We start from the raw sequence: 26,339 nt of genomic DNA on the forward strand, positions 1-26,339 counted from the left end.
TGCAATGTGAAATGCAAGCAATAATGCTTGGTTACAGAGAAATTGTAAATCGTATAGCGTTCTTGTGTAGAGCAATCGATATGGGTCAGAAGAGGAGCAGGACTGCACGAATAATGGAAGTAGTGAAGAATTGCAGCTCAAGAATTACTGAACGTTACTTCAGTACCATTGATGCATCAGATGTTGAGTCATAATCCGGATGATGACCAGAATAAGTTTGATGTGTTATACTTTTTATCATCCTTTAATGGAGTACTAGAAGCCTTATTGCAAATGGTCAAGAGTTTAAGAAATATGTGATTGATTTAGAGATTAGAGAGACGTGGCTTAGACCACATGTTGATTTTCTTATTCCTGTTTATTGTTCAGTCAGATCTGACAGAACAGCTGGTCAGGGTGGAGGATGCGCTACATTCATAAAGGAAGGGCTTGCACATTGTAGTATTTCTGTTCCACCTGAATATAAATGTGATGGTTGAAATCTACGGTAGGGCTAGTAATATTAAGCTGTTCAAGTTGTACAATTCTTGTCATGAACTATCTGTAGTGATGTTTGAAATATCAGGAGAATTGGGCTCTAGAGAGATGGTGCAGCGACTTTATTACACATAATAGTTTATGGGGATGCACACATACTGATGCTAATGGTATGATTGTCAAGGACATGATGGAAGCAAGAGCATTAGTGTATCTTAATGATGGATGTGGTACAAGAGTTGATGATGTTAGAGGAGTTACATCCTGCCTGGACCTCACAATGGCTTCTAATGCTGTTGCAGCCATGTGTGAATGGAAGGTAATGGATGATTCTGCTATTTGGAGTGATCATTTCCCAATTGTTTTTGTACCATGACTGGTGATGTCACTATTCCAGACAGGATAGCATTCAGAAGATGGTGCTTTCCTAAAGCGGACTGGGAAAAGTTTGGAGAACTTTGTTAAAAGTCTGTTGGATAGTTGTGTTTAGAGATTCCTGTTGATGTTTGTGCTGCCTCTTGTCACTTCTCTAATTTTGAGTGCAGGGAAGTGGGTGAGAAAATAAAGGTGGTTCCTTGGTGGACTGAAGATTGTACTTTGTCTATTCAAGAAATAAATAGGACCTATAGAGTATTACGTAGGACTTTAACTTCTGAGAATCTACTTGATTTCCAAAGGATGAGAGCTTTAGTACGTAGGGTCATTAAGTCTGTCAAGAGAAATGCATGGACACAGTTCTGCTCTACAATAGGCAGGGGTACTGAGCTGGGGAATGTTGAAGAAGATGACGACTGGAAGAAGCAAGAACACTCGGATTCCAGTTTTGGTTGATGGTGATAATCTGGCTGTATTAGATAAAGAAAAAGATGACATTTTGGGGAAGTCATTTGCTAATGAACATAGTGGGGTTACTTTGAACAAAGTGTACAAGCAACGCAGGCATGCGATTTTAAATGCTCATACTAATGTGTATAAGAAGAGGGATATTGTTGACTTGTCATTGGATGCTGATGTTACATTGCATGAGGTTCGATTAGCCCTTATAGACTGTGGATGTGTACAGTGTATTTGGAAAGTATTCAGGCCCCTTTACTCCACTTTTTGTTATGTCACTGCCTTATTCTAAAATGGATTAAATAGTTGTTCCCCCCTCATCAATCTACACACAGTACCCCACATTTACATAAATATTCAGAGCCTTTACTCAGTACTTTTTTGAAGCACCTTTGGCAGCGATTACAGCCTGGAGTCTTCTTGGGTATGACGCTACAAGCTTATATTTGGGGAGTTTCTCCCATTCTTCTCTGGAGATCCACTTAAGTTCTGTCAGGTTGGATGGGGAGCGTTGCTGCTCAGCTATTTTCAAGTATCTCCAGAGATGTTCGATAGGGTTCAAGTCCGGGCTCTGACTGTGCCACTCAAGGACATTCAGAGACTTGTCCCGAAGACACTCCTGCATTGTCTTGCTTAGGGTCGTTGTCCTGTTGGATGGTGAACCTTCAACCCAGTCTAAGGTCCTGTGCGCTCTGGAACGGGTTTTCATCAAGGATCTCTCTGTACTTTGCTCCGTTCATCTTTCCCTTGATCCTGACTAGTCTCACAATCCCTGCCTCAGAAAAACATCCCCACAGAATGATGCTGGCACCACCATGATTCACCGTAGGGATGGTGCCAGGTTTCCCTCAAACGTGGTGCTTGGCATTCAGGCTAAATAGTTCAGTCTTGGTTATCATCAGACCAGAGAATCTTGTTTCTCATGGTCTGAGTCCTTTAGGTGTCTTTTGGCAAACTCAAAGCGGGCTGTCTTGTGCCTTTTACTTAGGAGTGGCTTCCGCCTGGCCACTCTACCATAAAGGCCTGTTTGGTGGAGTGCTGCAGAGATGGTTATCCTTCTGGAAGGTTATCCCATCTCCACAGAGGAACTCTTGAGCTCTTTCAGAGTGACCAGCAGGTTCTTGGTCACCTCCCTGACCAAAGCCCTTCTCCACCCGATTGCTCAGTGGCCAGCTCTAGGAAAAGTCTTGGTGGTTCCAAACTTCTTCCATTTAAGAATGATGGAGGCCACTGTGTTCTTGGGGAACTTCAATGCTGCAGACATGTTTTGGTCAAATTCTGTCTCTGAGCTCTACGGACAATTCCTTCGACTTCATGGCTTGGTTTTTGCTCTGACATTCACTGTCAACTGTGGGACCTTATATAAACAGTTAGGTGCCTTTCCAAATCATGTCCAATCAATTGAATTTACCACAGGTGGACTAATCAAGTTGTAGAAACATCTCAAGGAGTGGCGTAGTGGTCTATGGCACTGAATCACAGTGCTAGAGGCGTCACTACAGACCCTGCTTCTATCCCAGGCTGTATCACAACCGGCCGTGATCGGGAGTCCCATAGGGCGGCGCACAATTGGCCCAGCATCGCCCGAGAAAGGGGAGGGTTTGGCCGGGGTAGGCCGCCATTGTAAATAATAATTTGTTCTTAACTGTCTTGCCTAGTTAGATAAAGGTTAAATAAAAAATTATAATGGAAACAGGATGCACCTTAGCTCAGCTTCAAGTCTCATAGCAAAGGGTCTGAATACTTAGGTAAGTTCTTTCTGTTTTTTATTTTTAATACATTTGCAAACCTTTCTAAAAACCTATTTTCGCTTTGTCATTATGGGGTATTATTAGAATATAGAATAGAATGTAACCTAACAAAATGTGGAATAAGTCGAGGGGTCTGAATACTTTCTGAACGTACTGTACAGCCCCAAGTTATGATAAATTGTGTTATGCAATGTTTAAGCATCTCCCTGATGAGGTCATAAATATTATCCAGGGTTTATTTACACTAAACAAAAATATAAATGCAACATGCAACAATTTCAACAATTTTACTGAGTTACAGTTCATATAAGGAAATCAGTCAATTTAAATAAATTCATTAAGCCCTAATCTATGGATGTCACATGACTAGGCAGGGGCGGAGCCATGGCCCACCCACTTTGGAGCCAGGTCAATCCGCTGGGCAGCCAGGCCCAGCCAATCAGAATTTGTTTTTCCCCCGAAAAGATCTTCATTACAGACACAAATACTCCTCAGTTTCGTCAACTGTCCGGGTGGTTGGTCTCAGACGATCCCGCAGGTGAAGAAGCTGGATAGGAAGGTCCTGGGCTGCCGTAGTTACACATGGTCTGCGGTTGTGAGTCCGGTTGGACGTACTGCTAAATTCTCCAAAACAACATTGGAGATAACTTATGGTAGAGAAATTAACATTAAAATGTTTGGCAACAAAGATTTTGGTGGACATTCGTGCAGTCAGCATGCCAATTGCACGCTCCTTCGAAACTTGAGACATCTGTGGCATTGTGTTGTGACAAAACTGCACATTTTAGTGGCCTTTTATTGTCCCCAGCACAAGGTGCACCTTTGTAATGATCATGCTGTTTAATCAGCTTCTTGACATGCCGCATCTTTCAGGTGGATGGATTATCTTGGCAAAGGAGAAATGCTCACTAACAGGGATGTAAACAAATTTGTGCACAAACTTTGAGAGAAATATGTTTTTTTTTGCGTGTAGACAGTTACTGGGATGTTTAGTATAGATAACACAAAACAAACAAAAGCAGGCGTAGAGGCTTTTGCCCACCTCTCTCTCACAGATTGACGATCATCACTTGGCCCCACCTGTGTGCTTATCATGGCTTCACAAGGCTTTTCTGTCAGAGCATTTGGCTTGCTGCTGCCCCCTGGGGATGGAGTGTAGAAGTGGTAGTGTAGTATCTACTAATGCTCCTAAGACCTAAACTACCTAACCTATTCTAAAACACTTCTTTCCCTCCTCCCTCACTCCTCTCTTCTTCCCTCAGGTTATGGCGGCAGAGACATTCAGTCTTGCCTCTGCTGGTGCTGGTCACCCTCTTCTCCATCGCCTACTCTGTTAAAGGAACACATCAGAAGGTGATGTGCGTGTGTGTGTGTGTGTGTGTGTGTGAGCAGCCCTGTCCACACATCATCAGGGGTTGCTAATTAACATCCCTAAGACTTTATAAAGCTGTTGTCTCCCAAGACCATAAGCTGAAAAAGAGTATTAAACTTAACACTCACTTACCTTCACCTGACCTATTTACCACATCATGTCCACATGCCCTATTTAATCAGTACATTAGCTGTACCACATGAACAGCTAATATGCTGAGTGCAAACACACACGTGCGCCCTGTACCAAGTTAACAACTAATGTACCACAGCAAAAGTGGCTCAAGAGATCCAAACAGAATTGCTTTAAAGCTGCAGCAATAACCATATTATTTACCATATTAGACTCTTAAGCTCTAGTCCTAAGGTGTTACTTCATTAATTCCTGATAAGCCTAAAAACAATTGGACATGGCTGGCACTTCCCACCCAGGCGTTTTACTAGGTGATGAGAGACACTGCTGCTGCTGCTGTTTTCCCGAGTTCACAGGGGTTTGCTGGGAAATAGAGTTCTTTGCCAAAAAAACTCCAGAGTGTTTCCATAATCTACACCATCACTGGCCCTTCCAGAAAACAACCTGTATGCCCATGCTTGAGGAGGAGGTGTTGGTCCATATATAATGGAGGGAGAGATGAGCAGCAGAAGATGAAGGGAGAAAGGGAGAAAGGGAGAGAGAGACGGAGAAAGGAAGAGAGAGAGGGAGAAAGGGAGAGAGAGAGGGATGAAGCAATAGAGCAAGAGAGAGAGAGCTGATGAAGAGTAGGGGAAATAAACTGGGTAAGAACTGGCTTCCTTGAAGAAGAAGAATGATTCTGTTCTTCTCTGTTTGTGTTGTTCTGAATCTGAACACTCCTACCCTACGGCCCTGTCCTCTAAACTCTCAACAACAGACACCAGTTTATATTCTCTATCTTATATTCCCACTCCCTCTCTCTCTATCACTTGCCCTCTCTCACCCGACACTCTCTGCTCCTTCTCTTTCTCTCTCTCTATAACTTGCCCTCTCTCGCCCCCTCTGCCCCCCCCCCTCTCTCACTTGCTTTCGTTCCCCCTCTCACCACTGCTCCCCCTCCCCTCTCTTTTTGTGGTGCACTTTGACTTTCTGCCTCTCACGCTTGGCACTGCCTCCTATTTCTAGAGTAGGGTGCACACACCCACCCTCCCTCCCTCCTAGTGTCTCTCCTACTTACATTTATTTCACTTTGCCTGGGTCTCTCATGGCTGACAGTCTCTCTGTCTCTCTTTGTCCTGATGTGAAGCTGACACTGTCTGTTCCCTGTGTACAGTATGTGCAACACATGGAGAAGAGGTTCCTGTGGTGTGCCTACTGGGTAGGCTTGGGTATCCTCTCATCTGTGGGACTGGGGACTGGCCTGCACACCTTCCTCCTCTACCTGGTAAGAACTCTCTAATTTACCAGGCAAATACATGCATCTACCATGTGTCCACTATGCTTAGCTTGAGCCCAAGAACGCTTTCATATTCTGTGCAATACATGTTAATGCATAATTTGAGACTCTAAGAACATGTGTATATATACCCTACAAATGCATGTTCATATTTAAATAGTATAAGAGCACCTAAGAATGTTTCACCTACCATGCAAAATCTATTCATACTCGAGTTGAAATATCCCCCATGGCTGTTTTTAAGTATATTTAAATATTTTTTGTTTCTTACTTTTGAACTCTGCATTGTTGGATAAGGGCTTGTAAGTAAGCATTTCCCGGTAAAGTCTACACTTGTTGTATTCGGTGCAAGTGACAAATAAAATGTGATTTGATTTGACGTTACTCAAGTCATTCACACTGTGTATGATGCCCATCTCAAACTCAGTGTTGATGTTTTGTGAGTTGCTGCTAAGAGACGAGAGTCTGTAATAGGCTGTAATAGGAGGTTGGAACATGGCTAAAAGTTCAAGGAGATTCCCTGTGTCTCAGAAGAGAGTGTGTGTGTTTGTGTATGTATGCGTGTGTGTGTGAACGTTTGTGTGCGTGCATGCGTAAAGTGTGTTAATGTACGCTAGTGTGTGTAGAACATTGTGGTGTTAAGATCTCCTCAGTGAAAAGGCACACACTGCGGCGGGGCAGGCGGGGCAGGCGGGCGGGTAGCAGTAGTGTTTTGACAGGCAGTCCAAAAAAGAACGAGCGCACTCAGTGACCCCACTGACTGAGTGCATGCAAGGCTAGCCAACCTTTCTCTCCTCCCTCCCTCTATTTCTTTTTCTTCTCTCTCTCTCTCTGCTTCTCTGTCTCTCTCCACCCCTCCCTCTCCCTGTTTTGAGTGGCAGTGTGGAGCAGAGGAACAGGGTCTGTGCTGCAGATCTGGGTTCCCAAACATCTGCTAGTCTTTACCACTCCGAGAACACTATTAACACTGAGCCACCCATCTGTCATTTGGGAGCAGCATAGTCGCAGTCCCATTGCATAGCCAGTGGAGCTGAACTGGAAACTGTTAAGTGTGTCCTCCATTCTGTGTTTTTGAAAGCCAACTCTCTCTGTGCTCCCATATGTAATTTGAGAAGTTTTTATTTTGTTATTGTTTTGGGTGACCTGACTTACTTTCCAAGACGCCAGTCTGTTTTAAAGGAGGATGTCGCCATCTAATGGTATTTTGTGGTAATGGATCAGCAGTTTTTCAGTGCTGTTTGAGGAATCAGTTGAAGTTGCCTGCTTTAGAATGTGAAGCTGATTCACGCTGCTGTATTTATGGTGGCTATAGACGGGTGGGTTGTTCAGCAACACAACCGACCCGTGCGCAACTTTGGGGCAAAACAGAGGGGTTGGCTCAGGCTTACATTCAAAATTCATTATTTGACAACATGTAAACTATATTTAATTTCCAAATGTTTATTGACAACATAAATACAAATGCATCGTTACAGTTGTTGGTTAGCTAGCTAGGGAATTTGAGCCATATTAGGATAAATGTGACCTAAGTCAAAACACCTCAAAACAAAACATGGTATCAAGAACAAAATACAACTAGCTGAATCGAGCCACTAACTATTCCCCACATGGCAGCTTATTGTCATTGTTGCTTGCTATCTGATGTTCAGAATCATAACACACAGCAGTATTTCCCCCCCTGTATTAATTTAACAGCGGCGCACCGTCAGAAATTCCTTTTCGGGGTGGAAAAACGCTGTGTGTGTAAACTTAAATTACTAAAACCAGACAAAGTTTGTAGCAAAGATAATTGTTATATATATTTTTTTATAGTATAATCTTTCATTACTCGAAATCACCAAAATAAAAGCTAAAATGATGAACCAATAAAATTACTATGAATTTAGGAGTACTTTTGGCATGGATTACCGATTGGGGTCCTCATAGATTTCTTTATAATGTTTGACCATAAGAACACAGAATTAGCCATGGCAAAATACGTAGAATTGCAGGAAAATTGCTTTTACACTTCAACATTTTCTGTCAGCTCCATGACAAAATGTGTACAGTCGTGGCCAAAAGTTTTCAATCAGATGAATCAGATGAATTGCAATTAATTGCAAAGTCCCTCTTTGCCATGCAAATGAACTGAATCCCCCAAAAACATTTCCACTGCATTTCAGCCCTGCCACCAAAGGACCAGCTGACATCATGCCAGTGATTCTCTCATTAACACAGGTGTGAATGTTGACGAGGACAAGGCTGGAGATCACTCTGTCATTCTGATTGAGTTCGAATAACAGACTGGAAGCTTCAAAAGGAGGGTGGTGCTTGGAATCATTGTTCTTCCTCTGTCAACCATGGTTACCTGCAAGGAAACACGTGCCGTCATCATTGCTTTGCACAAAAAGGGCTTCACAGGCGAGGATATTGCTGCCAGTAAGATTGCACCTAAATCAACCATTTATCGGATCATCAAGATCTTCAAGGAGAGCGGTTCAATTGTTGTGAAGAAGGCTTCAGGGCACCCAAGAAAGTCCAGCAAGCGCCAGGACCGTCTCCTATAGTTGATTCAGCTGCAGGATCAGAGCACCACCAGTACAGAGCTTGCTCAGGAATGGCAGCAGGCAGGTGTGAGTGCATCTGCATGCACAGTGAGGCAAAGACTTTTGGAGGATGGCCTGGTGTCAAGAAGGGCAGCAAAGAAACCACTTCTCTCCAGGAAAAACATCAGGGACAGACTGATATTCTGCAAAAGGTACAGGGATTGGATTGCTGAGGACTGGGGTAAAGTCATTTTCTCTGATGAATCCCCTTTCTGATTGTTTGGGGCATCTGGAAAAAAGCTTGTCCGGAGAAGACAAGGTGAGCGCTACCATCAGTCCTGTGTCATGCCAACAGTAAAGCATCCTGAGACCATTCATGTGTGGGGTTGCTTCTCAGCCAAGGGAGTGGGCTCACTCAGAATTTTGCATAAGAACACAACCATGAATAAAGAATGGTACCAACACATCCTCCGAGAGCAACTTCTCCCAACCATCCAGGAACAGTTTGGTGACGAACAATTCCTTTTCCAGCATGATGGAGCACCTTGCAAAAGGGGAAAGTGATAACTAAGTGGCTCAGGGGAACAAAACATCGATATTTTGGGTCCATGCCCAGGAAACTCCCCAGACCTTAATCCCATTGAGAACGTGTGGTCAATCCTCAAGAGGTGGGTGGACAAACATAAACCCACAAATTCTGACAAACTCCAAGCGTTGATTATGCGAGAATGGGCTGCCATCAATCAGGATGTGGCCCAGAAGTTAATTGACAGCATGCCAGGGCGGATTGCAGAGGTCTTGAAAAAGAAGGGTCAACACTGCAAATATTGACTCTTTGCATCAACTTCATGTAATTGTCAATAAAAGCCTTTGGCACTTATTAAATTAATATTTGTGTCCTTCTCAAAACTTTTGGCCACGACTGTACAATTGCAAAAAACTGCTTTAAAATGGCAACATTTCCTCTCAGCTCCATGGAAAAATGTATAGAATTGCAGTTAAGTAGCCTCTTTTTGAGGCATAAAAAAGCTTTCTTATTGCTAAAAGCACACCTGCCTGATAATATGGTATGGTGCCACAGGCTATGGTAAAACATTCTTTTACAAATATGTTATTAGGCAAATTTCTTGGGTGGTTTTCTAGATTGATGGCGTCGGCAACATTTGAATTTAACAAATGTTTTAGTTAACCCTTTTACACTTTGAATCAGCCTATATGGATAGGGATAAATTGAAATATTAAATGCATAACCGTGGTAGCAATTGGAAGGGATCAGTTTCGAGATTATGGCAAAGGTGAGGACACAACAGTTCACCAGACACAAGACTGAATCCAAACATTACACTGTTGATTTAATGTGAATTTTATAGCTGCTGTACTTTTCGCCTCATTTGTTTACAACGAAATCTGAAAATTCTCTGATGATAAGAATATTCCTGTACAATGTGGGGTAGTTGGTGCAACATAAGACAATAACAAGGGTTTGAGTGAGAGGACTAACTGGTGTCTCCAAGTGACTACACACCTCTCTAAAGTGTACACTTATTAAGTAATTTCAATGCACTTTTATGACTCAAAGAAGTCTTCAACTATAAGGTGTTTTGTTGAGCTCTCCTAGCTTTGCCAATGAGGAACTGAAGAAGGCACACTTGTAGTTGTTTTATTTGGAAAACAACCGCACATCCCCTCCCCCACACAATTAATGTTGTTGTTTACGCAATCCAAAAAACGGTCCATTATAAATTACAATCTGGGTCAGGTGGGCATCATTTGAAATGCTGTTCTATTGCTAACCTAACTAGCTAAGTTATAAAATACAATATTACAGTGTTAGGCTTTCACCATGCAGTTCAGGGAAACAGATCATCATTTTGGTGCGCATAGAAAGGAGTCATGATTGCATTCAGTTCCTTGTGCCGTGACTAATTTCCTTCAAAGTAGACAAACAGGCTCATTCTGTTCAGAACAACCAAGGGTATGACGCCATGTCATCTGGAAATGTGATATGGAAGTGGGAAGTGCATATTTGGACTCATAGATGTTTTGTTTGCTTGTATGACATCAAAGGGGTATTTATTATAATCCTCAATGTCTTATCTTTCAAAATTCATAGACTCCTCTTAATTTACAGCGTTTCCCTCACTCAGACAACAAAGAAGTTGCCCAATTAGAGGGAGGAATGGAGCAACTGCTTGTCACGTAAGGTGCTCAAGTTCAGGACAGCTGTCAGTCAAAACACATACAGCAGTGTGAAGCGCAGAGGCAGAGCTCTGACGTCATGTATAGCATGTTACTGTACAGACACTGCGTTTCAATGTAGGAATTATGCCAGTCTTATAATTGTTTTGTTTTTAAAGCCCCTGTGACACCCCCTTCCTTGACCTTTGCCACTGCTGCAACAACAATAAATCTATGAGAAACACTGCATAGCCTTTTACCTATTTGCGTGCATAATTTTTGTGATATTGCGTCGGAAGATATGGATCATTGTGGGTTTGTGCTCTCCTACTCACAGATGCCTTGGTAGAACCATATACTTATGGTTAGAACACTGTTCCTTATCTGATCAATCTTGTTCTGACTACTACAGAAAATGTTCACTACTACAGGAAATCATATGTATGTCGGTTATGAGTTTTGCAATGTTCGCAATGTTTGATGGTTGCATTGACTTATTTCCCCTTTCTAGATAGTGTCTTCTACTTCACAATGGTTGATGCATCTTTCCTGCTTGGGTTCACAGGGTTCACTGTAAACCCACGTTTGTGAGCAGTAGTTGACACCATTTGTCTGTGAATGTGAATAAGATGCTGTATGCAGTGCATGTAGAGCAGGGATGGACAACCCTTTCGTAGGCCTGCGGACCAACTAATTAAAAAATATATACAGTGGGGCAAAAAAGTATTTAGTCAGTCACCAATTGTGCAAGTTCTCCCACTTAAAAAGATGAGAGAGGCCTGTAATTTTCATCATAGGTACACTTCAACTATGACAGACAAAATGAGAATTAAAAAATCCAGAAAATCACATTGTAGGATTTTTAATGAATTTATTTGCAAATTATGGTGGAAAATAAGTATTTCCCCCACTATATATATACACTACCGTTCAAAAATTTGGGGTCACTTAGAAATGTCATTGTTTTTGAAAGAAAAGCACATATTTTGTCCATTTTGTCCATAACATCAAATTGATCAGAAATACAGTATAGACATTGTTAATGTTTTAAATGACTATTGTAGCTGGAAATGGCAGATCTACATAGGTGTACAGAAGCCCATTATCAACAACCATCACTCCTGTGTTCCAATGGCACATTGTGTTAGCTAATCCAAGTTTATCAATTTAAAAGGTTAATTGATCATTAGAAAACCCTTTTGCAATTATGTTAGCACAGCTGAAAACTGTCATCCTGATTTAAAGAAGCAATAAAACTTGCCTTCTTTAGATTAGTTGTGTATCTGGAGCATCAGCATTTGTGGGTTCGATTACAGACTCAAAATGGCCAGAAACAAATACCTTTCTTTTGAAACTCATCAGTCTATTCTTGTTCTGAGAAAGGAAGGCTATTCCATGCAAGAAATTGCCAAGAAACTGAAGATCTCGTAATACTGTGTACTACTCCCTTCACAGAATAGCGCAAACTGGCCCTAACCAAAATAGAAAGAGAAGTGGGTGGCCCCGGTACACAACTGAGTAAGAGGACAAGTACATTAGAGGATCCTGGTTGTAGAAACAGATGCCTCACAAGTCCTCAACTGGCAGCTTCATTAAATAGTACCCGCAAAACACCAGTCTCAACATCAACAGTGAAGAGGCGACTCCGGGATGCTGGCCTTCTAGGCAGAGTTGCAAAGAAAAAGCCATATCTCAGACTGGCCAATAAAAATATAGGATTAAGATGTGCAAAAGAACACAAATACTGGACAGAAGGCCAGCATCCTGGAGTCGCCTCTTCACTGTTGCTGTTGAGACTGATGTTTTGTGGGTACTATTTAATGAAGTTGAGGACTTGTGAAACTTTTGAACGGTAGTGTATATAATATAAAATACTATTTATATATATATATATATACATATACACAGTACCAGTCAAAAGTTTGGACACACCTACTCATTCCAGGGTTTTTCTTTATACAAATTTCTACATTGTAGAAAGTAGTGAAGACATCAAAAATATGAAATAATACACATGGAATCATGTAGTAACAAAAAAAGTGTTAAATAATTCAAAATATTTTATTTTTGAGATTCTTCTAATTTTTGTATTTTTTTTATTTAACTTTTATTTAACTGGGCAAGTCAGTTAAGAACCAAATTCGTATTTACAATGACGGCCTACTGCAGGGATGGAGGGCTGGCATTCAAAATAAAAAATAAATTAAAGAAGGTAGAGAAAACAATACATCACGCAAAGCAGCCACAACTGTCAGTAAGAGTGTCCATGATTGAGTCTTTGAATGAAGAGAATGAAATAAAATTGTCCAGTTTGAGTGTTTGTTGCTGTTAGTTCCAGTCGCTAGCTGTTATGTCACAGTTATGAAAACTTAGGACACTAAAGAGGCCTTTCTACTGACTCTGAAAAACACCAAAGGAAAGATGCCCATCTGCTTGAACGTGCCTTAGGCATGCTGCAAGGACGCATGAGGACTGCAGATGTGGCCAGAGCAGTAAATTGCAATGTCCGTACTATGAGACGCCTAAGACAGCGCTACAGGGAGACAGGACGGACAGCTGATTGTCCTCCTGTAACAACACCTGCACAGGATCGGTACATCCGAACATCACACTTGCGGGACAGATACAGGATGGCAACAACAACTGCCCTAGTTACACCAGGAACGCACAATCCCGCCATCAGTGCTCAGACTGTCTGCAATAGGCTGAGAGAGGCTGGACTGAGGGCTTGTAGGCCTGTGGTAAGGCAGGTCCTCACCAGCCTTCACCGGCAACAACGTCGCCTATGGGCACAAACCCACCGTCGCTGGACCAGAAAGGACTGGCAAAAAAGTGCTGTTCACTGACTAGTCGCGGTTTTGTCTCACCAGGGGTGATGGTCGGATTCGCGTTTGTCGTCAAAGGAATGAGCGTTACACAGAGGCCTGTTACACCGAGGCCTCTACTCTGGATTGATTTGGAGTTGCAGGATCCGTCATGGTCTGGGGTGGTGTGTCACAGCATCATCGGACTGAGCTTGTTGTCATTGCTGGCAATCTCAACGCTGTGCGTTACAGGGAAGACATCCTCCTCCCTCATGTGGTACCCTTCCTGCAGACCTATCCTGACATGACCCTCCAGTATGGCAATGCCAACAGCCATACTGCTCGTTCTGTGCGTAGTTTCCTGCAAGACAGGAATGTCAGTGTTCTGCCATGGCCAGCAAGAGCCCGGATCTCAATCCCATTGAGCACGTCTGGGACCTGTTGGATTGGAGGGTGAGGGCTAGGGCCATTCCCCCCAGAAATGTCAGAGAACTTGCAGGTGCCTTGGTGGAAGAGTGGGGTAACATCTCACAGCAAGAACTGGCAAATCTGGTGCAGTCCATGAGTAGGAGATGCACTGCAGTACTTAATGCAGCTGGTGGCCACACCAGATACTGACTGTTACTTTTGATTTTGACCCCGCCTTTGTTTAGGGACACATTATTCCATTTCTGTTAGTCACATGTCTGTGGAACTTGTTCAGTTTATGTCTCAGTTGTTGAATCTTGTTATGTTCATACAAATATTTACACATGTTAAATTTGCTGAAAATGAATGCAGTTTGCTGAGTTTATATATATATATATATTTATTTTTTTACTCAGTCGGGGTCGCAACTTACTGTCTACAGTTAGAGTGCAATTTCAAAATTTGGTGGGCATCAGCCGTCACTAAATTAGCGCATGTCGGGCCATGATTGGGAAGTTAGTCTAGTGAGCCACTCATGATGAGTTCTGTTTTTTTGTGGGCCCCACCACCATCAAAGTTGCCCGTTTCTGATGTAGAGGTACTCTCTCCTTTAGGAGGTAACACCATTGGACTCAGTTATAGCAGTCCTATAGGAAGAGTCACTGAGAGGTCATGATGTCACAGGGATTCCTATCTAAGCCAGAGCTTCCTGTGGACATTGTACAAAACAAGATGCTTCCTAAGGACATAAAGGGCTCTGCTTATGAGGCGTCTTGTGACTTGAGTGTCATCATGTGACTCTCACTTCCTGTGTTTGATATAGTGGCATGAGATGAGACAGAGGCCTCTGTTCTAAAAGGCAATGTCTTTTCTATTCATTTATGTCTGAACTGTACAGGATGTGGCGCTCTCCTGATCACAATGGGGATTCTGTATAATATCCCAATAGTGTGTTGTACCATCAGCACTCAGCAGAGGGAGATAGAGTCCGTTCTGAAGTTGTCCTGATACTGACTCACTCAGACAGTGAAGAGGAGGATCTCCTTCTGCACTTGTCTCGTTTGTGTCCCAGTGAGACTGTGAGCTATTGAGTATATATGGACAAGAATGGCTATTGGATTAACACACACATGCCTCCTGTCCTTGGTTGAAGAGTTTGGGGAGGCAGGTAGTGGTTAGAGCATTGGGCCGGTAACCGAAAGGTTGCTGGATCGAATCCCCGAGTTGACAAGGTAAAAATCTGTTGTTCTGCTCCTAAACAAGGCAGTTAGCCCACTGTTCTCCGGTAGACCGTCATTGTAAATTAGAATTTGTTCTTAACTGACTTGCCTAGTTAAATAAAGGTTAAATAAAAAATATGATTCACCCAGCTGCTTAGAAAGTACTGCTCTTAAAAACAATAGTTGTGAATGCACCTCAAAACCAGAGGGTCGGCAGAGAGACCATGATGACCTTAGTTTTCCTGTTGTGTGTGTGTGTGTGTGTGTGTGTTCAGTCTCAGCTCAGACACATGACTCCTGCTTCTGGACCATCTTCTCCAGCAACACAGCCTTTATTTACAGAGTCTATCCCCTCTTTACTTTACCCATCCACCCACACAGCAGGCACAGCTCTCACAGCAGGGGCCTGGGGTGGAGGCATCCCTGTGCCAGGGCACATGAGAGGGGGAGGAAGGAGGGGGGGTGGCGGCGCTGTGACTTGCTGAGGCGAGGTTCCCCACTAACTGGATCTCTGACACAACAGTCTCCACTCCCAGGGGGTTTAGGTCCCAGAACACATCCTACACACACTTCTACGTCTTTGTCCTATACCTGAGCCCATCAGCAACTATGATGAAAGTGGTGATGAGGATGATGATGAAGACTATGAGTGATTACCCTCTTGTCACTGCATCTAGAGTTGTTTTGTTTGTCTGTATCATGTGTTTTCTAATGTCAACCACGACTGATGTGTCAGTATACCATATGAATCCAGTTTTAATGGGCCTGGGTGATGGATGACTGGGACTTGGGGAAATCTAGGCAAAGTTGTAAATAGTTTTGACGAGAGCTCATTTGAGTCATCCACCATTTAGTTGCATTCAATAATGGCTGTTGTCATTAAGTAATTATGGGAAGCTTAGAAAATTGCTGTGATTGACAGTAAATCAACAGCAACAAAGTATTAAAAAAACATTATATTCTAAGTCGAACACATTTGTGTTTGGATAAATGAAACCACGTGCCCCAAGGCCCCGACCTCCAGCCCCCGCCCCCCAGATAGCATATGAACATGTCGTAAGCAAAGGCAATGTGTAGAATAGCTGGAAATTAGCTTTAAAACTGCGAAGGTTTCTCTTATGACGTGTGAAGAATAGCATGAGATGAGCTATAAAATAGCACATTTTTCTCAGCACCAAAGGCAAAATGTGCAGAATTGCAGGAAATGTGCTTTAAAATGGCAAAATGTTCTCTAAGCCTCATGAAAAAAATGAAAAAAATAAAACTGCACATTTTTTCTCTGCGAACAGAGGTATGGTAGGGGCCCCAGGGCCCCAAATGCAGTAGTTTAGCCATGTGTGTGTTTTATGACTATCACTATAATGTCAGTTAAACCTCCAGAAAACGCTAGCTGTTCTTGGGATTATAAAAAGACTATAGTGTTTGTCTAAGCAGTGTGATTTACCATGTCTTGTCTTTCAGAAATATCCCAGAGGATTAGATAAATAAAGGAGACATTCTGTAGTTTTCTATATCCAGACTTGTAGGATTTTCTGAATTACACGTTGTAGAATGGTTTGCATAGCTTAAACACATTTTCCCCAGAAAAGCCCCTGAAATGAAGTTTTACTGTTGACCAACACAGCTCAAATTAATGACAACACTGTCTAAGAGCGTGCCAACCAACATCTGTCGTATCTTTCCACTCAGTCATATCAGTGCTGGACTATTGTCTAGGTAGAAATCTAGATGACTATCACATTCAGACACCTGCAGACACCTACACAGTACAAAGCCATTTAAATTCATCCAGAGAAACAAATGAACAAACTCTGTTACACCCACGCTGACACTCACATTTCCTCTGAAACACACGCAAGCATGTACGCATGCACACACACAGACACTTTTCACACTCTCAAACAAGCAGCCTCACACGAGCACACACACACACACACTAGAGGTTGACATGGAAACAGGACTCCCGTGGGTCTTACAGGATTCTGTCAGGAATGGGAGTCAATTTCTAGAGTCAAGTTCGGGACAGGATAGGACTGGATCAACAGTCTACAGGAATGGGCATAACAGGAATAGTTATAAACTGATTTTTTGGGGTGGAAATATGTAATGTGTGGAGCATTTCATGAAAACAACAACTATGTAGGCTAGGCTAAATAATGTTTTACTTAAGAAATCAAATCAAATTGTATTGGTCACATAGACATATTTAGCTGATGTTATGTGGGTGTAGTGAAATGCTTGTGTTCCTAGCTCCAACAGTGCAGTAGTATCTAACACTTCACTACAATCCACACTAATCTAAGCGAATGGAATTAAGAAATGTATAAATATTAGATTGAGCAATGTCGGAGTGGCTTTGACTAAACTACAGTAGGATAGAATACAGTATAACATATGAGATGAGTAAAGCAGTATGTAAACATTATTTAAACATTATTAAAGTGGCCAGTGATTCCAAGTCTATGTATATTGGGCAGCAGCCTCTAAGGTGCAGGGTTATGTAACCGGGTGGAAGCCGGAGAGTGATGGGTATTTAACAGTCTGATGGCCTTGAGATAGAAGCTGTTTTTCAGTCTCTCGGTCCCTGCTTTAATGCACCTGTACTGACCTCGCCTTCTGGATGATAGCGGGGTGAACAGGCCGTGGCTCGGGTGGTTGATGTCCTTGATGATCTTTTTGGGCTTCCTGTGACATCGGGTGCTGTAGGTGTCCTGGAGGGCAAGTCGTTTGCCCCCGGTGATGTGTTGGGCAGACCGCACCACCCTCTGGAGAGCCCTATGGTTGCGGGCGTTGCAGTTGCTGTACCAAGCGATGATACAGCCCGACAGGATGACCTTACCTGTTTCAATACGCAGAGGCAATATACCTGATCTGACCTGTTTCAATACGCAGAGGCAATATACCTGATCTTAACTGTTTCAATACGCAGAGGCAATATCCCTGATCTGACCTGTTTCAATACGCAGAGACAATATCCCTGATCTTAACTGTTTCAATACGCAGAGGCAATATCCCTGATCTGACCTGTTTCAATACGCAGAGACAATATCCCTGATCTTACCTGTTTCAATACGCAGAGGCAATATCCCTGATCTGACCTGTTTCAATACGCAGAGACAATATCCCTGATCTGACCTGTTTCAATACGCAGAGGCAATATCCCTGATCTGACCTGTTTCAATACGCAGAGACAATATCCCTGATCTGACCTGTTTCAATACGCAGAGGCAATATCTCTGATCTGACCTGTTTCAATACGTAGAGACAATATCCCTGATCTTACCTGTTTCAATACGCAGAGGCAATATCCCTGATCTGACCTGTTTCAATACGCAGAGACAATATCCCTGATCTTACCTGTGCAAACAGAAATCTCTTGTTTTTAGATAGGTTATACATAATATATCTCTCACACACAAATTCATCCTTAATCAAACAAAAAGGTTCTCAATTTTGGGTTTATGATTAATCTCCTCCACCCATTTTTTGGGATATTGCATCAACAGTTTTTTTAAAATCATATCTATGTCTCCCTTCATTTTTTTTTCATACAAATGTTCACAGTCAGACTGTTGAAAAAGGTCAGACATTTCAGTTTCCCAGGCTACCTCTATGGATAGATCCCATTGAAAAACTTTACTAGCTATTCTGGCAGTTGGCATATCCAACAACCTATTCTATAGTCTCACCGTGCACACCTTCCATCTCACCTCACAGGGTTTCCACCCCATATCCCCAGTTATTGCAAGTATAGGTGCAAACTTGTGGGCACCTAGAAAGTAAAGTACTGCTCTGTTATGGACATGTACGTTTTTGAGATACCTTTTAGCACCCCACAGTCCTGCTGAGTCGTCCAGAACAGGACACAATCATGTCTGATACAGTTTGGAGTACGTAGCATAACCAGTATCTTGGAGTGTTTTTCCCTAGAACTCCCCCAAGAGCTCTACTTGCTGAGTCGGCCTGGGCAGATGTTGCATAAGGTAATATGTTCATCAACAAAAAGACCCAAATATTTATGAACGCTAGTAAACTCAAGAATGTCTTCACCAAAACAAAACTGAAAAACACTTCTCTTAGTAGCTTGTTTTCTAAATTGTTTTCTAATGCATTATCTGTGTTTTTGTCTGGTTAATCATGAGTCTCCATCTTTTACACCAATTGACTGCACATAATAACATGTTCTGCAGGTCTTGTTCAGTTTCTGCCATCTAAATAATATCATCAGCATGTAAGATGTCAGGGTTAAATGTCTGGTTGTTGGCTGGCAGAATGGGTGAGTGAATATTGTTTCCTGTCATAATGTGCCCTGTCATTTGCCACAGGCAGCCCTTGGCAGCTATAGAACATAGTGGAATATGGTTGAGTATTCAAGAAAACAAGAGCGACAAATCTATGGCGGTGGATATGTGTTCCATGCTTATCCAATAGAGGAACACACTGGCTCTTTATCCAGTAGAGGAACACACTGGCTCTTTATCCAGTAGAGGAACACACAGGCTCTTTATCCAGTAGAGGAACACACTGGCTCTTTATCCAGTAGAGGAACACACTGGCTCTTTATCCAGTAGAGGAACACACTGGCTCTTTATCCAGTAGAGGAACACACTGGCTCTTTATCCAGTAGAGGAACACACTGGCTCTTTATCCAGTAGAGGAACACACTGGCTCTTTATCCAGTAGAGGAACACACTGGCTCTTTATCCAGTAGAGGAACACACTGGCTCTTTATCCAGTAGAGGAACACACTGGCTCTTTATCCAGTAGAGGAACACACTGGCTCTTTATCCAGTAGAGGAACACACTGGCTCTTTATCCAGTAGAGGAACACACTGGCTCTTTATCCAGTAGAGGAACACACTGGCTCTTTATCCAGTAGAGGAACACACTGGCTCTTTATCCAGTAGAGGAACACACTGGCTCTTTATCCAGTAGAGGAACACACTGGCTCTTTATCCAGTAGAGGAACACACTGGCTCTTTATCCAGTAGAGGAACACACTGGCTCTTTATCCAGTAGAGGAACGCACTGGCTCTTTATCCAGTAGAGGAACACACTGGCTCTTTATCCAGTAGAGGAACACACTGGCTCTTTATCCAGTAGAGGAACACACTGGCTCTTTATCCAGTAGAGGAACACACTGGCTCTTTATCCACTAGAGGAACGCACTGGCTCTTTATCCACTAGAGGAACACACTGGCTCTTTATCCAGTAGAGGAACACACTGGCTCTTTATCCAGTAGAGGAACACACTGGCTCTTTATCCACTAGAGGAACACACTGGCTCTTTATCCAGTAGAGGAACGCACTGGCTCTTTATCCATTAGAGGAACACACTGGCTCTTTATCCACTAGAGGAACGCACTGGCTCTTTATCCAGTAGAGGAACACACGGGCTCTTTATCCAGTAGAGGAACACACAGGCTCTTTATCCAGTAGAGGAACACACTGGCTCATTATCCAGTAGAGGAACACACGGGCTCTTTATCCAGTAGAGGAACACACAGGCTCATTATCCAGTAGAGGAACACACTGGCTCTTTATCCAGTAGAGGAACACACTGGCTCTTTATCCAGTAGAGGAACACACTGGCTCTTTATCCAGTAGAGGAAGCAAGCAGCGAAGCTGGGTGAATCCCTATTGTATTAGTTGCCATTATTAGTCCAGGTCTCCGCAGATTTGGTCAAAAAATGCAAATTCCTGTGAGATGGTAAGGCCTAGTAGAGTGCAACTTGGCATAATGGTAAAGGCTGATGTGCCAAACCCTCTCCTGCAGACGGTGGCGCTATAACATGCAATTGAAAATGCTAACTTTGAAAGGTCACCCCTCGCACCCCATCTCCTCTCAAGGAACAAATTTGCTTCAAAACATAAGAGCCGTAATGATGGGTTGTTGCCATTTAGAATTTTGTGAAAAACACTTCAAACGCTGCTCCTCTGGCTATTGATTGACTATCTGCACGAAACTTGATATATAGCATCTATGGACCACGGTCTCTCAAAGCAATATTTTCCAGGCTAGTATCTCAAACAACATGGCTGTTACTCACCAATAAACATTCCTGTGGGTGTGGTCAGGAACATAAATACAAAGAAATCCAACATGGTTATTCGAATTGTAATAAAACTTGCTATACACTACCGGTCAAACGTTTTAGAACACTACTCATTCCAGAGTTTTTCTTTTTTTGACTATTTTCTACATTGTACATTTTCTACATTGTATAATATAATATAATATAATATAATGTTGAAGACATAACTCTGAAATAACACATATGGAACCATGTAGTAACCAAAAAGTTTTAAACAAATCAAAATATATTTGAGATGATTCAAATAGCCACCCTTTGCCTTGATGACAGCTTTGCACACTCTTGGCATTCTCTCAACCAGCTTCATGAGGTAGTCACTTGGAATACATTTCAATTAACAGGGTTGCCTTCTTAAAAGTTCATTTGTAGAATTTCTTTCCTTAATGTGTTTGAGCCAAGGTAGGGTATACAGAAGATATCCCTATTTGCTAAACGACCAAGTCCATATTATGGCAAGAACAGCTCAAATAAACAAAGAGACAATCCATCATTACTTTAAGACATGGTCAGTCAATACGGAACATTTCAACAACTTAGAAAGTTTCTTCAAGTGCAGTCGCAAAAACCACCAAACGCTATGATGAAACTGGCTCTCATGAGGACCGCCACAGAAATGGAAGACCCAGAGTTACTTCTGCTGCGCAGGATAAGGTCATTAGAGTTACCAGCCTCAGAAATTGCAGCCCAAATAAATGCTTCACAGAGTTCAAGTAACAGACACATCTCAACATCAACTGTTCAGAGGAGACTGTTTGAATCAGACCTTCATGGTCAAATTTCTGCAAAGAAACTACTACTAAAGGACACCGATAATAAGAAGAGACTTGCTTGGGCCAAGAGACAGGAGCAATGGACATTAGACCGGTAGAAATCTGTCCTTCGGTCTGATGAGTCCAAATTGGAGATTTTTGGTCCCAACCGCCATGTCTTTGTGAGATGCGGTGTGGGTGAACGGATAATCTCCGCATGTGTATTTCCCACTGTAAAGCATGGAGGAGGAGGTGTTATGGTGTGGGGGTGCTTTGCTGCTGACACGTGTGATTTATTTAGAATTCAAGGCACATTTAACCAGCATGACTACCACAGCATTCTGCAACGATTGCCATCCCATCTGGTTTGCGCTTAGTGTGACTATAATTTGTTTTTCAGCAGGACAATGACCCAACCCACCTCCAGGCTGTGAAGGGCTATTTTACCAATAATTAGAGTGATGGAGTGCTGCATCAGATGACCTGGCATCCACAATCCCCTGATCTCAACCAAATTGAGATGGTTTTCGATGAGTCCGACAACAGAGTGAAGGAAAAGCAGCCAACAAGTGCTCAGCATATGTGGGAACTTATTCAAGACTGTTGGAAAAGCATTCTGGGTTAAGCTGGTTGAGATAATGCCAAGAGTGTGCAAAGTTGACATCAAGGCAAAGGGTGGCTAATATAAAATATATTTTGATTTGTTTAACACTTTTTGGTGACTACATGGTTCCAGATGTGTTATTTCCAGGGGTGTAAAGTATTTAAGTGAAAATACTTTAAAGTACTACTTAAGGAGTTTTTGGGGGTATCTGTACTTTACTTTACTATTTATATTTTTGCCAACTTTTACTTTAACTTCACTACATTCCTAAAGAAAATTATGTACTTTTTACTCCATACATTTTCCCTGACACCCAAAAGTACTCGTTACATTTTGACAGGAAAATGGTCCAATTCACACACCTATCAAGAGAACATCCCTGGTCATCCCTATTGCCTCTGATCTGGCAGATTCACTAAACACAAATGCTTCATTTGTAAATGATGTCTGAGTGCTGGAATGTGCCCCTGGCTATCCGTCAATTAAAAAAATAAAATTATAATTGTGCCGTATGGTTTGCTTAACCCTCCTGCTGTGTTCCGGTCGAATTGGACCGATTTACAAGTTTTCTTTCTGAAAAATGTAGTTAATTTAATCTGATTGTCATAAGGCTCCATAAAGCATGGAGGAGGAGGTGTTATGGTGTGGGGGTGCTTTGCTGCTGACACGTGTGATTTATTTAGAATTCAAGGCACATTTAACCAGCATGACTACCACAGCATTCTGCAACGATTGCCATCCCATCTGGTTTGCGCTTAGTGTGACTATAATTTGTTTTTCAGCAGGACAATGACCCAACCCACCTCCAGGCTGTGAAGGGCTATTTTACCAATAATTAGAGTGATGGAGTGCTGCATCAGATGACCTGGCATCCACAATCCCCTGATCTCAACCAAATTGAGATGGTTTTCGATGAGTCCGACAACAGAGTGAAGGAAAAGCAGCCAACAAGTGCTCAGCATATGTGGGAACTTATTCAAGACTGTTGGAAAAGCATTCTGGGTTAAGCTGGTTGAGATAATGCCAAGAGTGTGCAAAGTTGACATCAAGGCAAAGGGTGGCTAATATAAAATATATTTTGATTTGTTTAACACTTTTTGGTGACTACATGGTTCCAGATGTGTTATTTCCAGGGGTGTAAAGTATTTAAGTGAAAATACTTTAAAGTACTACTTAAGGAGTTTTTGGGGGTATCTGTACTTTACTTTACTATTTATATTTTTGCCAACTTTTACTTTAACTTCACTACATTCCTAAAGAAAATTATGTACTTTTTACTCCATACATTTTCCCTGACACCCAAAAGTACTCGTTACATTTTGACAGGAAAATGGTCCAATTCACACACCTATCAAGAGAACATCCCTGGTCATCCCTATTGCCTCTGATCTGGCAGATTCACTAAACACAAATGCTTCATTTGTAAATGATGTCTGAGTGCTGGAATGTGCCCCTGGCTATCCGTCAATTAAAAAAATAAAATTATAATTGTGCCGTATGGTTTGCTTAACCCTCCTGCTGTGTTCCGGTCGAATTGGACCGATTTACAAGTTTTCTTTCTGAAAAATGTAGTTAATTTAATCTGATTGTCATAAGGCTCCATGACTGTCCACACAGGGCATCTGAACACACAAAATACATTTAGATTATTTTCATGACCTTTTGGGTGTTTTATTTAACTCGTGGTGTTCCCGGTAACAAATGACCGGTCATTAGAAATGAATGGGTGAGACTACAATTAGTGTATAAAATTGAGTTCAGGCACATGCCCATTCATCAGATGGACACACTTCCTCTCTCAGACCCCCACATGCATGTGTGTTTGAATGAAAACACACACACACACACACCTCACTCCCCTTCTTGACTTCCATGTAAACCCCAACGGGAACCTTTCCCCAATAGAATCTTTCCCCCATGGGAACCACACCTGTTGTCATTCTCACAAACAATTGCAACATTGTTTCAATAATATATCTAGAACTTTCCTCTCAGCTCTGGTATATAAAGCTTTACTGAGGCCTTTCTCACAATTCATTCTGTGGCAGCACAATGACCAAACAATATACTGTATGTGAGGCTCTTGATCATATATTTGATCATGACACTATTGAGGAGGAAAGAGTCCTTGTTAAACATTGACACAAAGTAGTCTGTGATACATAGCATGATATGTTTCATCTGAGTATTTGTTATAGTCCAAATAATCCATACATACACTTTTTTTACTCAAAAACAAGTTGTATGAGCTCAGGTCAATGAGGCCTATAGGCCATAAATGGCAAATAAAGTTCAAAGGTTGTAACGTTCACAAGAACTTAAGTTGATAAAAAGATCTAACACAACATTAGGGGATAATATATGTATAATTATGGATTTATAATCAGCTATAATGGGGCAGTCATTTTGGACCGGGAACAGAGGATGAATTAACGTGAAACGAACACAACAGGAGGGTTAATATACAGAATTTGAAATGGTTTATACTTTTACTTTTGATACTTAAGTACATTTTAGAAGTTCCATTTTCTTTTGATACTTAAGTACATTTAAAACCAAATACTTTTAGACTTCAAGTAGTATTTTGCTAGATGACTTTCACTTTTACTTGAGTCATTTTCTATTAAGATATCTTTACTTTTACTCAAGTATAACAAATGAGTACTTTCCCACCACTGGTTATTTAATATTTTTGAGGTCTTCACTATTATTCTACAATGTAGAAAATAGTCAAAATAAAGAAAACCCCTTGAATGAGTAGGTGTTCAAAAACGTTTGACTGGCAGTGTACATGTTCAAGCGCATTAAGATTGACCACACGGTGGCCCTATAATGGGCACATATTTATACATCTTGTTCTGTTTGACTCAGAGTCATGGAATTTGGAACACATGCTCAGGGAGGTGAGGCTAGCTAATCTGTAGAGTATAGTTCTGTTTGGCTGCATCGGGACACTGTTAGACAAGAAAAACAATTAACGCAATATAATTTGCTTATAGCAGCCGTATTGTTTGAGCTAGTCCTAGGGTATGTGTACAATTTGTCCTGATGGTGGCACTGTGGGACCATAGATTGAACACCTCCATGGCTGCTTGTGGCTATATTTTCTGTTGGGTTTTATGTGTGTTTCCTCATGTAAATTCATTTCAGACTTCATAGGCATTCATTCCATTGGAAGAGTCATGAGTAGAGTGACATATTTACCTCCTAGTCATGAAGTATTATGTCACTGCCAGCTCAAATCCTAACTGTAGATCTCCCTTTAGTCCTAAGCCTCTTTCTTTGTGTTTGTGTCCTGTTCACGCTTCCAGTATCCTCTCTTACCTAACTGATGTGGAGAAGCTATAGAGGCTGCTATCTGCCTGTTTAGGGTTGGGCTCCGGATTAGCCGTGACTCAGCAGGACATGAGAAGACTTGGCGGTGTGTATTTGTTTCTGTGTGTGATATGAGAAGCAGTGACACAGCGCTCTGTGTGTGTGGGAGACGGGAACAGGCATGCATACAGTACATGCAAGTCTCTCCTGCCACTCTCTGCCGTGTGTGTGTGTGTGTGTGTGTGTGTGTGTGTGTGTGTGTGTGTGTGTGTGCGTGTGTGTGCATCTGTGTGTTTGTTTGTTTAGTAAACACACCTGAGAGCCAGAGAAATTAAGTGTTGGCCAGACATAGAGACAGGCAGTCCACTCTGTTGTAGTGGGAGTCTGTGTGTCAGGGCAGTGTGTTTTAACCAGCTCCTGCCAAGAGGCATGGAGTCTAACTAGAGGATGTGAGGAGTAGGCTAACCTTAGACTAGGTCAGGCATGGGAGTTTCCTGTGTTATGTTTTGGGGTTAGGAAATGTGTTCTTTCCCCCTCTTTCAGGGAAATTGTGTTGATTTGTGAGTCATATTTTCAGGGATGATTGTGAATCCATGTTC

The 26,339-nt window shown here is 42.0% G+C and overlaps 1 protein-coding gene across 5 annotated transcripts in view; it reads left to right on the forward strand.

The window, feature by feature from the left end:
* The window catches only part of LOC110533645 (vacuole membrane protein 1), a 102,789-nt gene that overhangs the window by 15,277 nt on the left and 61,173 nt on the right, over positions 1-26,339 (forward strand). For all 5 annotated transcript variants that reach the window (XM_021618060.2, XM_021618056.2, XM_021618055.2 and 2 more), the window contains exons 4-5: positions 4,325-4,415; positions 5,720-5,830. Coding sequence is in view for 4 of the 5 variants with exons in the window: in XM_021618056.2 (XP_021473731.2) it covers positions 4,325-4,415; positions 5,720-5,830 (202 nt within the window). In the remaining variant the exon portion in view is untranslated. The remainder of the gene's footprint in view (positions 1-4,324; positions 4,416-5,719; positions 5,831-26,339) is intronic.

The sequence above is a fragment of the Oncorhynchus mykiss genome, chromosome 10 (genome assembly GCF_013265735.2).
Source record: "Oncorhynchus mykiss isolate Arlee chromosome 10, USDA_OmykA_1.1, whole genome shotgun sequence".
NCBI lineage: Eukaryota > Metazoa > Chordata > Actinopteri > Salmoniformes > Salmonidae > Oncorhynchus > Oncorhynchus mykiss.